This window comes from Filicampus tigris, chromosome 3, assembly GCF_054856515.1.
Source record: "Filicampus tigris isolate MCC_2025a chromosome 3, RoL_Ftig_1.0, whole genome shotgun sequence".
NCBI classification, from domain to species: Eukaryota; Metazoa; Chordata; class Actinopteri; order Syngnathiformes; family Syngnathidae; genus Filicampus; species Filicampus tigris.
Genome location: NC_141219.1, coordinates 23,883,300 through 23,900,027, shown reverse-complemented (window position 1 = coordinate 23,900,027; position 16,728 = coordinate 23,883,300). Strand labels below are relative to the sequence as shown.

The 16,728-nt window shown below is 39.6% G+C and overlaps 1 protein-coding gene across 10 annotated transcripts in view; it reads left to right on the top strand.

Annotated features, from left to right (window-relative positions):
- The window catches only part of neo1a (neogenin 1a), a 165,357-nt gene that overhangs the window by 44,275 nt on the left and 104,354 nt on the right, over positions 1-16,728 (top strand). For all 10 annotated transcript variants that reach the window (XM_086025874.1, XM_086025870.1, XM_086025873.1 and 7 more), the window contains exon 2: positions 13,079-13,402. In XM_086025874.1, coding sequence (XP_085882000.1) covers positions 13,079-13,402 — 324 coding nt within the window. The remainder of the gene's footprint in view (positions 1-13,078; positions 13,403-16,728) is intronic.

Below are 16,728 nucleotides of genomic sequence, written 5' to 3'. Positions count from 1 at the left end.
GAAAAAATTGAACCCATGCACATCAAGTATCTTATTAGTTCATGCTCAAATGCAAGTACAAAAGATCCATTATTCAACAACAAAGGGTTTGAAACAAACAAAATAACCACATACTGTGATTTATGTAATATTTTGTTTTTCCAGTGCAAAGTGCTCTCGTGCATAAAAATTACTACTCAAAGACTGCTCCAATCTGGTAAACAACAAACCAACATTAAGTGAAAGAACTCATTTTGTCATTTTTTTTAAGAATTACAAAGATTAAATCAATTGCGTTAAAGATTTTAATATTGTACTGTGTACTGTTCATCCAACATGTCATTAAATATCCAAATAAACCAGACACACTTTCTCTTGTATGATACAGTGCAGTATTGATCCGTTAACTCTGCTTTGTAAAGCATCCAAACAAAACAGGTGCATTTCCTCTTCATGGTGAGTCCGCCAGAAGTCACAACAGTATGCAACGCTATTAACGGCATTAAATATGTCCATATTTTTTAAGGACACACGGGGCACAACTGCTCATGCACTTAAAATGGACTGTCAACACTTTTTGTGAAGAAAAACAAAATGCTGTTGTTCATGCACCTTTATTGAGATCCACCACACTTCACATCGCAGCATGCATTGCGGCATCCAGTACTGAACATTTCCCGTATTAAGGACGTTAATCATTATCGTGTAAGTGTGTTTGTTACCCTTAGTTTGTTAAATGTGTGTCTTAACTGTTGGGTTAAATTTGTGTTGCAAATTATAAACATGAGCATCCCCGGTGTAGATTTGCTGTATGCTATTTATATTGCCTTTCAAGGAACCCATTACCTTGCTACTAGGGATGTCACGATATCCAAATGTCACAATGCGATAATATCACGATATGAACTTCGCGATACGATAATTATCACAATATTGTGGGGAGGTTGACAATGTATAAAAAGCTCTTGATACTGTATAAAAGATCACAATATTGTAAATAAATAGCTCATATAAAAAAATTAAAAAAACATCACAAATTTCTGTTTTTTTGTTCCTAATAATAGCGTTCACAAAAAATAGGCGTGGCCAGTAATGGGCTCCTATTGGCGATTAGAGTGGGTCTTCAACAAAGGTGGCATCAAATTAAACTTCATTAATAAACTAACCACCAGAGGATGCTGGAACTGCGCAAATGGAAGACAACTTGGGCTTTTTAACATTTTAACAGATTTGCTGCTATTAATATCGTGACATGACGACGACGATACATTGTGGCAATTTCAATATCGCAATATCACGATATTGCTGATATTGTGACATCCCTAATACATATGTAATAGGCATGCCACAATATCGTCAATATCGTGACATGACGACAATATATTGCGCCAATTTTCATATTGCGATATCACAATATTGCAGATATTGTGACATCTCTACTTGATACCTACATTTATTACATTATTTATTGAAGTGGTAAAACATTAACGTTAACCGTCTGTTCCACATCATTGAACATTTTGTTTTCATTGAGAGACCTCTAGTGGATTAAATTACATTTTGTGTTGAAATTTTAAAATAAATATTGCCTGCTAAACATTTCTTAATTTACCATGACACCTCGGTAGAGAGTTCCGTACTGTAGGTGTACCTTCCCTTTTTGGAATGTGCGTTTTTTAATGTGTTTACCTTTGGCTGCCGGTGTGCATTTGTCACTGCTTTTGAAGATAATTATTCTCTATGTTCCAATTTAATTCCAGTACGCATGTTGCTCCTCATATCGCTGCAGCACAGCTGGTCTCACCCTGAGCACTTCCACTTTTACTGAGCCTTTGCAAAACACAACCATGAATTTGCAATCTACCTGTATAGATGCTGCTGTGGATTCCTCTCTGTTTTTTTGTTTATATTCAGGACACCTATGTATATGAGATCTGTACAAGTAAATCCATAGCAACCAAATGTGACTGATAGCACTGTGGGTAATTAAGTGACGAGCAGTCAGTCATAATACCCACAAGCATGTAAACAAGGACTGAAGTCGCCTCTATGTACTTGGTACTACCTCCTTGCCTTTTGGCTAAACAACCTTCAAGGGCAGTATTAATAATTTAAGCAAACGCTCAGACGTGGTGGAGAGGACGAGAGTGACCTGCAAGAAGCACTCTGCTTGAGAGAGGCTATTAAATATGGAAACTATGTGGTGGTGACTAATCATGTTTTTTTGTTTTGCAAGAGCTTAACGTCTACCATACCATGGGATCGCGTCTCCCGGCAAATAAGGTTAATTGTTTGATCAAGAGAAATAAAAAGGATTAGGCTCGGCACTGCGGTAGGGATGTAGATGGTTTTTTTCTGTTTGCACTTGCTTTGCTATGATATGGTTCCATCAGGTGCATGGGCTACCATAACCTTTTGTTCATCATACAGGTTGTTGGATTAGCTGAGAGACCGGCATTCAGTATTTTTTATAGCAATCCCTCCTTTAAAATAAATAGAAAAAATGTTGAACAAAAAGTTATTTATTGGCTTCTGATTTCTAAATTAGTGATCCATCACTTTGTACACTTTCATTTAGAGTATGAAAATGTGCAGTAGATGGGTTCACAGTCATAACGGCACAAAAAATGAGTTTGACACCCCTGCTATAAGAGAATCAAAGACCAAATGATAGACAGGATAGCATTATTGTGGCAGTAATGTCAAAGCACTTTACTAAGGGTAAAATCAAATTGCATTAGCATATTTCTAGTTTCAATTTATATCCTTTGCAATTATTTTTATTTGTGTTTGTTTATTTCTGACTTTGTAACAGATGTTTGAAGCATATCTCCTGGACCACACGCAGTTACACAGATACTTGCATATTGATGCCTGTGTTGAATTCTGCTGAACGCCATTAGGAAAACACACACACACACGTGCTGGGTCATTATTTTTCTGTTTAGGATTAGGTCCATATGTGGCCAGCTTGCCCTCCTAAGTTGGTGTGGTGTTAAGGGTGGACTAGTGGGATGTGCCTGAAACCCTCAGGGGGAAAGACTGAACTGCACACAAATGATTACTGCTCATCAGCTGCTGCCACACAGCCACTTATTTGCTCAGCACCTTGGCTCGTCTCAGCCTTGGATCTGCAGACGCACATTTAAGGGAACATCCCTCATTATACATCAGTGTTGAAGGGAGGAACAAAGAAGGGGAGAGCCCTGTTGCTTTGGAGAGCGAGGGTCAAATGAAGAAAAATGCAAAGTGTTCATCATCTTTACAATCCTATTCTCCATAAAATGTTTCACTCATCTATTTTGGGAAAGAACTTCAACATGACAGAAAAGTGTTGCGTCAGGCTTATCTGATACCCCTCCGGTCAATTATTTATGGTCACTATAGCAAGTAAGGTGTATGCAGCATATTAAATACATAATCCTCTCATCTTTTATTGATGCTCCTTTGAAGGACACTTCACTGTTAAGATTGACAGGAGAGCTTCATATTTAGAGATTTGAAAGCCTCATTTGAGCCAATAGTGAAACAAACGCCTCCGAGTATTTGATGCCGTTAACAGGAGACTTGGCTATTGGACCATCTTGCTCTGCAGAGGTGACATCCGTTCTTGAAATACAGTAAACATTTACAGGCTGTTATACTCAGCAACAGACTGTTTACACACCTTGGCTGAATGATAAGATGGCGCGCCAGCTGCACTCTGATCAAATCTGCCACAGGACATGTTTGTGTCAAGTGCTCGTGCTCTCCAACCCATGTTTCCATTGTGAGAGGGACACATGCAGATAGAGTGGTGCGAGGGAGACAGGGGACGCCTCGTGATGCGTTCCGTCTCTCCCTTTATAATTGCGTGCGGACAAAAACATGCGCGCGCACGATATCATCGCACAATCCAGCAACGATACCACCCGCCAGCGTTCCGGAAATAGGCTTTATCGAACTTTTTGACTCTGAAGCGTTATCGTAATTGCTGAGATTATAAATGTTTTGTGGTTACAGCACTGCCAAATGGATTACAATAATAGGGTGTAATTGCTACAGCCCATCTTTCTGTTTATTTCATTTGTGAATCTTCAAGCAGTACTGGAAGAGGTCCTTGCAGTCTGTTAAGACAAGCTAGTTAAAACATTTACATTGAAAATGTGGGAAAATTGGACAATTTGTTTAGGCAAAACGAGCTTTAATTGGTATTGCCAATTTCATATATAATAAGCACAACTGCATAATTATGCACTCAATTAGAGGGGTCAAAATTAATCAAATAATCCACAGCCAATCGATTACCAAAAAATTCAACTGTTTTAATTATCCAAAAATCGTTTGGGGCTATTGTGTAATAAAATTCTACACATCCTCTGATTTCAGCCTCTCAATAGTAATTATCTAATTTCTGTTGTCCTTCATGAAAACCAACTGATTATATTTCGTTTAATAAAAATAAGTTATCTGCAAACATCTGCTTTTACTTTCTAAAATAATGACTGAACCAGGGACTAAATCATTGTAAAAAAAAAAAAAGAGATCCATCTCGTGTGATATTGCTAATTTTGTTGTTGTTGTTGTTTGTAATATCTAAACAATATCAAATAAACAGCAATGATAATTATCAGGATCGTTATCATGCTCCTGCAGAGCTTTCTGATCATTTGAATCTGGTGTGCTAGAGGAGGGAAACATCTAAAACGTGCAAGATATTGGCCCTCGAGGACCGGAGTTTGACACTTGTGATCTATGGTGTTTCAAATTATGCGTTAGCATTACGTTAGCAGAGACTAAACTAAATGTTCGTGAGACGAACATATATGATAAAATATACAACTTGTGTACCTCTCTTTATTGGGTGTTTAGTTTTACAGTAAATTTCAACTGGAGTGTCAATGAAAGGTTTGAAGCAAGCGCACCTTGACTCTTTTTGAAGAGCTGTTTGCTGTCTGCCAAGCTGCACACGCATGATTAGGAAGGACAAAATAGCATACTATAGTACCAATTTTTGTTTCTATGCATCTCTACTTGTAATTTCTGTGACACGACACAAGTCGTTTGGTTGTCTCCCAGGCTCTTGACACACGGGGTCAACTGACGGCCATATGTACAGTACGTGCCTGTTTCTCCAAAGGTGACGTTGTTGGATGCTTCTCTGGCACAATTTGGTGGAAGTGGCTGCCAAAAAGAAGAATAAAAGTCATTGTACTTGGCTTGGCAGAATTTGAGAACCAAACAATAGTGTGTTGACTTCTATAATCAGATGGCTTCCAGTTTTATTTTTCAAAAGAGGATTGTAGACTACTGTTGCCGCTGTTATCAAGATTTCTTGCAAGATGTGGAACTCACTTGAAAACCTAATGATTGGTCTGCGTCTTTGAGCTGGGAAAGAGGGATTATCTTTTGACATTTATGACAAAGTGTGTGTGCCTGTGGCTGCATGTTTTATGAGGCTGTGAGATGATGCAGCTGCTTTCAAAGGTGATCTCTTTGCAGCACTTTGCCTTCCATATTTGCCACCCGCTTTACTGCATCCTCCATTATCCTTTGATTGTTTAGTTACACCAGGAGAGTCTGGCGTGGTCCTCACGCTCACTGTTGAGGCATGAAGAAGAAAAAAAATCTCCACGCAGTGGCACAAAAGTGCAAACAAAGCGGTGTAATGGTAGAGCAGATGTGGGCAAGCTCTGCACATCTGCTGAATGGAATAGGAGGCCCAGAGGAATGCGGGTGTAAAATGAGAGAATCGTCACACGGCATTGACTCACTGATAACCATTCACCCAGCCATATTTAAGCAATTGAATATATAGAAGAGTAGACACCTGAGGTCCACTACCATCTGCATTGATCCCTTTGGACATCTCGTCCATTTCGTGGTTGGCTAGAACAGTTAATTCTGCTTCTAAGGCATTGTTTAAATACCACAATAGTTTCCTTATAAGCTAATTATAACTTTACAAGCGACCTGAGCAGAACTAGATGATGGCAGTTCAAATAGCTCATTAAATGCAACACGCATATACAATGCTGTAGCTGAATCCGTGTATCATATCATTTTTTTCCAATACCAAAGTGTAAGGATGCATGATAATTATCGGACCAATACGGGGGCGGGGGCGGAAAATTACGTCACTTGTAATGGACCACTATCAGCAAAATTTGTCCGATATTGAAATCCGCCTAATGTTGGTCTGGTTACTGTTTAAGACTCCAAGCCTCTGCTCGAAGACGTAGGGGGTAAAATGGTGTGCGCGACTTTAGAGGAGTAGTAACAGTGTCGCTGACCACTTTTTTATATCATTCTCCGACCCTGCTACATAAGTTTGAAGCAAGATTGAATTGTTCTATAATGTTAAGCTGTAACAACAGATATATTTCTAATATAAAAATTACCGATTATCAGTATCTGTTTGCAGGATCAGTAAGTTATCGGTATCGGTGGATAAAAAACAGGTATCGTGCATCCCTACAGAACAGGAACTAAAAAAATGGATAATGACTCTTTTTGTGATTTCCAATTTTGTGCACAAAGGGAAAATGGAAAAAACAGATATGGAAATTTGATTCAATTCCGATATTTTTATCTGCCGCAATTTTCGTGAACAGGAAAGAAAAATTGAATCGGAAGCGAGCTTTCATGTGGCTCGCGGGAAATTCATTTATTTCTATTGAGACTGAGGCATGAGACACTTTATAAAAAAAAATATTTTCATGTGGTTTTGTTTTGTTGCAAAAGTCAGATATACATGCGAGTCTCATGCAGCCAACTGGAGACTTTTTCAACTTACTATTTGCTTAAAATAGTCAACATTTTTGAGGAAAGAAACATTTTTAATTCACAGATTTTTGTTTTTATTTTGTAAGCACGTGTCTGACGTTTGCAACAAGACAAACAGCATGAAAATCACTTCAAATTTGAGCAAGTTATGTTTTACAGTGTGCTCATGCCTAAGTCTCATTAGCCTAAGTCTCACTTGAAAATATAGAAATAGCCCATTATCAGTTGTTTCCATTTTCCATTTGTTTTCGGAAATCGGAAAACGAGCTGTGATTTGGTTTTGATTTTGTTTTTTGGAAAGACTATTTAGAAAAGAAATCATTACAGTATGTATTTTGTTCCTCTTTAGTTTTGAAAAACAATTGAGCGAATCATACAGCATATAAGCTTCAGTATTATAGACGCTTTCCTGTGTTGACCATTGTGTTAGGCTCATGTACAGAGTAAATTGGTTCTTTGTTGGAAAGAAAACATCAAAAGGAGTTTGACAATCTTGTACATGACACTAATAATATCTAAAAGCCTCTCACAGCCTTTTCATTTTGTAATTTAGCTAGGCCCATGGTGCTAACACTTAACCCCTGTGACCACACCATTGTTATTACTTGGCTGTCGTTAAATGCATTCCTCAACTGCGTCCATGTTGCACTGGATACTGCTTTGTCTACATATAGTTTAAGTTTACAGTTATTTTTTTAAGAAGTAGTATCCAATTTAAGGTAAAATAGTCATTAAGTCTCCCTCCCAGAATATTCTTGCTGGCTTTGATCTCTTGTATGACAGTGTTAAATGATTTTCTCCAAAAGGCTGTGAACATGCAGAGACTTGCTCGTCTTTTATCAGCACCTCCCATCAAGTACTTTGAAGCTGTTTATGCACTGCAAAATAACCCAAAAGAGCAATGAAGAAGTCCCTTCACGTTGCTTTTAGAAATAGCTCATCAACTTTGCTGAAGATGCTGTCCCAGCGAGTGAATTTATATTTACATGCATTACAGTCCATCTGCGGGCAGGGAACACAATATCCTCTGTTTTTCTCTCTTTGCTTTTGACACAGACCTCAACACACAACTACAACAACTGGCATAACATTCCATAATGCTTTTCCATCTCACAATTTTATCAAAGGTGGCTTGTGTCTGTTCCCTCAAGAAAGGACAACATGCATTCCAGGCTAAATGCAGATTAATAGGATTATTGAACCAAAATAAAAATGTCCTTAAAGGACACAGTGTTAGGGTAGAAAGCAATTTCTTGTGAATTAGGGGTGTCATATAAAACGTTTTACATTTGGATTTTTGGAAAGAGTGGGGTTAGGAGGTCGTGAAATGGTATTTTGCCCCCCCCCCCCCCACACACACACTCCATTATAGAAGATGGCAGTAATGCACCAACAGTTGTTTGCCAAATGCTAAAAGACGGAGGAAGACGATTTCAGTTTCCACAAGGAATAGAAAGCATTTTCACTCGCCAGGATTGTACCTTTTGGCAACAATGTGACACGGGATTCTGGTTAAGGTCAAACTTTTTGAACGGTTAAATCATCAGCGGACTCCCACTTATATTCAATAGACTGGCAAGTAAGTGTAGGCTATGTGAACTGTCATATGTATGTGATTATACAGCTGTTTGAGCAGCAAACCGACACATTATGATGTACATAGTGCACTCCATTTACCATTTTAATCAAATCGGTGCCTATTACACGGCCACAGACACATTTAACGGCAGAGGTTATTTTTCAGTTAGATGGCATACCAATACCTTGTAACATACTGACAGCTGAAACTGTTATGCCATTTGACATTTCCACTGAAAATACTTGTGTTTCTGTGCATATATTGTAATCTATTGGCGTTGAGTTTATCGGCTATTACAAGGAGCCAGCGACTTCGATTACTGCAGGTGACAGCTAATGTACAGTACATCATGCTCAAAATGATTCTTTTTTTTATGAAAAGGCCAAAACGGGTTAAATCTCAATTTAAGAATCCAATGTTTATAAATTGCTGTGTTTAAATTTGCTGGGAATTCTGAATTTTATTGATTTTCTTTTGTGTTTTGATGACTGAACATGGTTGCGAGAACTGGGGACTAGAGAACACTCTATTGGGTTTCATTTAAAAAAATCCATAGACTATCTCTTTACAGCTACACAATTTTCTTTAGTATCATATCGTGGTGGTGGTGGTGGTGGTCTTAGGGTAGTGTAGCTGGTGCGGTGAAAGATGAATGTGAGTTCCTGTCTCAGATGACTGTCTCATTTGGTGTTGTCCACAGAGAGAGGAAGAACGCGGCTCAATCTGCCCGGCATATTGACTACTTCCTGGACGGATCCCCCCAACTGTTGATATAGTAACTTTGTCCCCAGGTGGATGAACTCATGAAAGACTTGGATAATCACTGGGCTGGAGGGAAACCCAGCCGTTTTTCAATGGAGTAGTAGTTTTTTTCTCTAGTTTCTAAAACTATTTAGAAACAAATTGATGCTGCAGTGCTTTGGGGCTAAAGGCAATGAGTCTATTATGAAATTGGTGTGAAATATTCTAATGGTTTTCGGTGGTTTTCTGAAGTTCAACTTAAAGCACATCATAATGGACAGTAACACTGCATTTTCCTCAAATTAGCAAAGGAAAAGTGTGCTCTGCATCTATGTTAGTCTGCACTGCTGTCTCGGTGGGGCGATCCTTCGCTGTTGGCCCATGAGGAGGCTGATAAGAGGGCGAATTCAAGCCGCAATCAGTGCTGGTTAATTATCACATCCACAGCAGGTGAGAGGTTTCCCCACTGCGTAATTCCTCCCGGATCTTGGTCAACACACACATGCAGTAAGGAAAGCCATCTTTCTGTGCAATCTGCCATTTGTGGAGTTATCTGTTCAGTTTTGTTGAAATTATTAAAATATATTAACTGTGTCATGCTGTTTGACACGGATAATGCTTTCCCATTGATTTATTTTGTGTGTGTGTGTGTGTGGTTTACTACTATGGCTGGGAATCAATTATCAATCATCACATTAACGGGTCATCTCAAAAGCATGTTTCAGATATTCTAATGAGCATGGGCCAAACTTGCCACAGATCTCCCAACTGCACATCTCTTCAAAACAACTTTGATCCATTATGTGTGAGTGGTACAGTATGTACATTGTTTTCTGTTATATTTCCTGCAATTCATAACGTCCATCCCCGTAAATAACAAGCTTCGAATGGCCTACCATGGTCAACTTACAATACTGTACTTGAGTCGAGTCGAGGGAAACTCAAAGTTTCACTTCACTTGTTAAGTCATTGTATCCTCACCCGCGCAGTCGTCAGTGGTGACATAATCAGAATCACTAAGTGCTATATCATCCCTCACCAGTCCCGCAGATTTTGACATGCACTGTCTCTCACGTTAATTGATCCACTCTGTGAAGTCGAATGTGAGTAGTGTGGCAACATTCAAGGAAGTTACAGCTTGAATATGTCTTCAAGCACAGTCCCCAAAAAAGTGGCCACGGTATGCTTCATAACAACAAGAAAAGACCGGTACTGTATTGCCCTTTAGTCTTTTAAATTACAATTCCAATTCTCCACTGGGTTTGTGTGTATAACAAGTGTTTTTACCAAGATGTCTGGCTTGCCCTCGTTTCCCGCTCCAAGTCAGAGGTGACTCTGGTGAAGACAAACCAACTGGTTTTGAAAGCGGTCTAGTCCGTCTAAAGAGTGGCTCAATAAGAAGGGTAGTCAATATGGTTGCTCTCAGACAGCGTCTCAGTAACGGGGGGAGGTTTCCTGCTGAGCCACTGATGGAACAAAACAGGGTCTTTGTGCAAGCGGCCCCTCTTTATCGCTATCCTCTTCAGTGTGTTTTTCCACAAGGATGGCTCTTACCTGTTTGATGGAAAACAAGACACTTAGGTGAGTTATGCGCCAATGTACTTTTGGTCTGTTATTTCCCAACATGGGCTTATGTTTCGTATTACGTAGCCTTAGTTTGAGAGTGCAGTATAGGATATCATGGCATCACCTTAAGCGGAGCTCACAAAAATCTTTAATGACACAGAGCAAAGTGGATTTGGGACAGAGGTAACAGCCCATACTTATCAAGTAGACAACCTCATTTTCTAGCCTCATGCTCTCTGCTCCCTCGTTCTCACTGGTTGCCTGTCGTGGCGTTTCCTAATTTTCAGAGGCAGGCGGGTGCTCTGCTCCCTCACTGCTGGATCTGTACCGATTGCACTTTCACTCGGTGTAATATTGTTACAGCGTCCTCATCCTGTGCTTAAAATCCTGCACTCTTTCAGAGTTAAGACTTTTTAGCATGAAGACTTGCCTAGGAATGTTGAATTTTTGTAACTGTACGTGAATTGTCTTCAAGCAAAATCAAGCAATCTGGACTGAACTTTTCAGGATTGTGTGCAATTTGAATGAGTTCATGTTTTTGTTTTATTTAAATGCAACTATTTTAAACCTCTCAAAAAATCTCCTCTTTCATTGTATCCGACAATTATGTTATGTCAAAAGTGTAACTATATTTGTTGTACTGTAATTATCTGTGCACACTTTGTATGAATGGTCACTGTGTCCACAATAATTCCAACATTTTCTCAGTAAACTGAGTTTACTGTTTGAAAGTTTGAAATTCAGAAATCTTTGAAGCTGATATAAGAGGCTGTGATTAATTTAAAGGAAAAAAAAGAATCGTTGGTAAACCCTGTAATCTGAAAAAAGAAAATCAAAAATACATTTTCAAGTGAAATTCAGATTACGGTTACAGACTTTTCCCGCGTAGCTGTATTTCACTAAAATGTTAATTTCACGAATATGATGGCCTCAATGTTGTTCTACTCCCTTGGCTGTTGACATGCATTGAATGTGTGTTAGTTGGTCATAGTTTTATTGACACTTTATTCGATTTTGAGGGGTATTATCTGAAGTGGAAATTGTGTGTTTGTTAAAAAAAAAAACATCTCTATACAGGGCTGCTCCTACTACTTATCAAGGGCACTATCACCAATCTTAGTTTTCCTTTTCTTTGCTTCTCAATTTATGGCAGATGTTGTCTACTGCCAAAAGCAGCAGAGAGTTGGCCATTTTGTTTGAAACTAGTGCAGAAGCAAAGTATTTCCCTACTGTTGCTACTTGCTTGATTGAATTAGGGTGCAAGCATGCACCTGACTTTAGAAGCGGTGTTATGCGCTGAATTTATTGTAATTCAATTGTAAGTCTGCTGAATGAGCATCGAAATGATTACACAGCTTCATTGAGAACACTGAATTGTCTGTCATGTATTCCCTAATGTACAAGTGAAAATGTATGATTCACCTAGTCATTTTCTAAAGCGCTTTTTGCATAGTTTTGCTTTCAAGATAACAAAGTGCATTAAGAAGAAGCGTTTTGCTTGGGAATTGAGCCCACATTACAAGCTTTACACTTTGGCTCTCACCAGCTATTTGATGCCGCGAGGGAGAGGTAGAGGACTTAGCTCCGAGAAGTTAAATCGCTCAACCACTGACATCGCGAGTAGCTCTCTGCTTCCCCTCTCCCTCACCTCCTTCCTCCATTTCTTTGGGTGAGAGCAGGCATAGTTTAAACTGTGTTTAACATTCCACCTCTTATTTCACTCCATTCACTGCATTATTAAAATACCTCCATACCCCTTAATTATTTTCTTGCTCTCCTCATCCCTGCAGAAATGGCAATTGCTGTTATTTGTCTAACCAATACCACTGTGTGACTCCTAGGTGCTGGGGCCTGAATAATGGATGAGTACAAATGCAAAACAATTGCACTTAGTCTGACTTTGGCACTATCCATTTCAGTCTGATGTTAACATCTATACCCGAGAAAAGGAAATTGCAATTGCATTCCAAAGACTCTACAGCTTCACTGCATTCTCTGCGTATAGGCGTGATATTAACTTGCCAGGGAGGCTACTCTGGCTAATATTTGTCAGTTCCTTCCATTCAATTTCAATGGAGCTAGTGGTTTTATAATGAAAAGTCTCTATATGTGTTGCTTTGGGAGCATAGCTTTTAGTGTTTTTGACTAGTTGTGGAGTTCCAAAGGTTCTTTTTATTTTTTTTATTTATTTTAGCAAGCGGTAGTTTTCTTTTGACTTGCACAGTTATTTCTCAAGACCACCTCGGAGGTATTTTGGCCCACCGAAAACAATATAAATCCTGATCACACAATGTCAAAATCATTTATATTCAGTACTTTTTGTTTTTTCAAAAACATTTTCTGAAAATGTTGTTTTTGCACCAGATATACTGTATGATATGATCCAAAAGTTTGAAAGTTTCTATCGAATCCAACTCCTAATATCCTCCCTTGTTTTTGGCCCTGCAGCATCAGCAGCGCAGCCTTTCAGCCCATTCTGGTTCACGGTGGAGCCCCAGGACACAGTGGCCATTCGGGGGAACTCTGCGCTGCTCAACTGTTCTGCACACAGCGATGTAGCCACACCAGCACGCATAGAGTGGAAGAAAGATGGCACCTTCATGAGTCTGGTTTCGGACGAGAGACGACGCATACTCGCTGACGGCTCCTTGCTCTTCACCCATGTGGTTCACTCAAAGCACAACAAACCTGATGAGGGCACCTACCAATGTGTGGCCACCATTGAAAATCTAGGATCCATTTCCAGTCGCACAGCGCACCTCTTTGTTGCAGGTAGGGTTGGCAACTCATATATTGACAGTTATGCACATTTTTTTTTTCCTTCTGCACTTTCAGTGCTGGTAACATTGTGTAAATTTCTCTTTAAAATTGAGATTTCTGTCTAACTTGATACCTATCAAGTTGTTATGGATTTTTAGTTTGGCAGGTTCTGCTTGTAAGCAGGTTTCGTATTTGCACGTAGTAATTCTGGAGCTAAACATTTTTAAGTAGTTGGATGATTTTTTTTCTCCTCATCTTGGATAACTGAGTACAGTAATCGCTCGTTTATTGCGGTTAAAGGAGACCAGAACTCACAGACTTGCTCATACGCGGGCTGTTTTCGAGTTGAGTTTGGCGAAGAGCTTTGCAATGGCTCGCTACATTAGCGTATTCGTTGTTATTAGCTGAGGCTGTCGCGGCTGGCTACTTTGCTTTTATGTGGTAGGCTTAAACTGCTTCTTTGGTAAGCAAAGTCCTTCTTACAAAGAAGGAATATCACTCTGCCTTTATCAATAGTGCCGTCAGGGCATTTTTTCTAATTTACTATTCATCAGACCAGCAACTCTCACATGCTCCCCCATTTTCACGTTTTATCTCTCCTCTCTGCTCCTGAACTATCCCTCCCACGTACAATAGGAGCCTATCAGGTTATGCCAAACACAATGGCAGACGATCAGAGTCCACTTTAGGGTGTGACATTGACCATTGTTTTTTTACACCCCCAACAACTCAAGCCCAAGCCCCATACATCAATGCATCTCATCATCAGAAACAGCAAAGTTAAAGATTAAAAATTAGATTAATGCGATTAAAAAAATTAATGCCTTAACTCTGACTAAAATTAATTGATCACAATTAATGCACTCATTTGACACCCCTAATATACACACAGTATATTATGCCACTTTTATTTGAAATAATATTGAATTGTTAAAAGAAAATGCCCGATCAATCCGTTTCATTTGTGTAGATTATCTCTCTCTTTTTTGTGAGACTAGTTATTCAACATTATGAAAAGATTAGAACTGCCACGTGTCCTCAACAGGCAAGATAGCCGTAGGATATGAAAGCCTTACATAATTTAAAAAAAACACTGTCAATGTTTTTTGTCTCTTCATTATTGATTCTTGTTTCAACGACTGGCATTGCATGCTACCTGTTCCTTGTAGGACGTTGGCTGCACTTCTCTCCCACTGTAAATTACGATGTGTTGTGTCAGCATTAAAAAGAACAGATGTGATGGATATTTTAAGTTCTGTATTTCAGTTCAGCTAGTGGTGAGTACATGCCACAAGACCTATGTAGCTAATTAGAAATAAAGTAGGCTACAAATGTCTTTTTTTATTACATTGAGCAGACACAGTTTTTTTATACAGTGTGAGAGTGACTCACGTCAACTGAATGACGACGTGTTCAAGTTCCACTGAGAGTGGGAATGTAAAGCCTTCAACACCACAACGAAGGAGTTGCGTGCTCTCAGCGCTTTGCAGCCTTACCAACATGCAGGAAAAAAAAAAATTCGTCTGCCTTGCCGTGTTGGAGATCTGTCTTCAGGAAAAGGAAATACTGACTTGAAGGTGCAAATTCTGACATTCTTGTTTAACTTAAATGCATCAGTAGTTGAAACAAGACATAACCGCCCGGACATCTGTTTCACCGAGATATTTGCTGTCTTACGAGCTAAAGTTGAGGGGGGAGAGGAGGGGAATGGATCGAGATTTTTTTGAAAGTCCCCAGTACCATCTGTGCCCATGATGCCTACTTATGACGTCATATCAAGCGGGCTTTACCACTTGGCCGCGTCTCCTCATTAAACATCTTTTCGTCTGTCTTTTGGTTCGAAACATATGGCCGAATTCTCTTAATATTTGACCGCATGACAACTTTGCACGGATGCGTTTTTATTTGTCGTGGCTCAAGGAGCCGCACAGGTGCACACTATCGTCTCCGTGTGTGATGTCAAACTTAGCAGACACGTAAATCGAAGTCAACGGCAGCACACACTACTGAAACGGTAAGGGAAGTGGGAATAGTGTGTCCTGTTTGTACATCAAACTGAGGTGGAAATGAAGGAATAAGTGTAGAAATGGAATGTGTGTGCGTGGTGCGCGCGGGAAATTTTAACCATGCGAGGTGAAAAGGCTCAAGCATGTTAGAAAGCTGAAAGCTAGTGCAGTTGAAAATGAGGGCGGCAGCGGCAGCTTAGCATTTGGTGAATCCCCCTCCGCTGTCAATTAAGTAATTTAAATCGCAAAATCACATTACGATTACAAAATTCTCAAATCATGAATATATTGCAAATGCAATTAATCGTTATGGTACTGGGACAACAACAGGCCTTAGGGTACACAATAAAGCAGCTAAACACAACTCTGATACAGTAGATAGACACACAGATATGAGCTAATTGGATAATCTCTACGCACCCTACCAAATACATGATTCACCTTTCCCTGTTCCCTGTTGTCCCATTTCTGGTGCTATGCTTTAATTAATCTTTAGCTGCTTGAAGTCTGTCTGCACCCGCCCCATTCCTTCTTCATCTTCCCGCCACGGATTTCAGTGTGCCCTGTTGTTTGCTAGAGAGGGGCATGCTGCTTCTTGGTTCTTATCTCGTTGGCAGCACATCTGTAGATGCTATCGCCTGCCCTGTTGCTGTGCTTAGGCTCCAGCGGCGCAAGAGCAAGTAGATGGAAAACGAGATGAATGGAAGATTGGGCTGAAGGAAAATGGAACTCCAAGTGATGCAGAGTAGGAGAGCATTGTATGAAAATGCTCAGATATGATGAACGTTTTGGAATTAATATGTTTAGTTTTATTCTTTCAATGACAACATTCATGTGTTTTGTTCCTCTTTCCCTCCTAAAAAGGCCTTCCCAACCTTCCCCCCTCTTTGTAAATAAAATGTGCCAGCATCTGAGACAGCAAATGGCAATTTGAGACGCTACATCATTTGAGATATGTAATGTCAAAGGGGAAGTCAAGCCAAACATATTTTTTCCAGAATAGGTTCTATGCAGGCCCACTAGTTTAAACACAGCATTCGGATTAATATTGAGTTTGTGGAATATGAGGAATCCACCCGTTTTTAGCTAGCTCAGGGGGCATCCATTTTGTCACTTCTGTCGACTAAAGTTGACATCAAAGTTGCTCAGGGCTCAGAATAACGACCAATCGTGGCTGATGCTTCAGAAAACAGGTGAGCCTTGATTGGTCGTTATCTGAGCCCTGGCGAAATTCGTGTGTGACAAAATGGCCGCCCCCTGAGATGGCTAAAAGTGAGTGCTTTTTGCTGCTTAATTTATATTCCACAAACGCAATATTAATCAGAATGACGT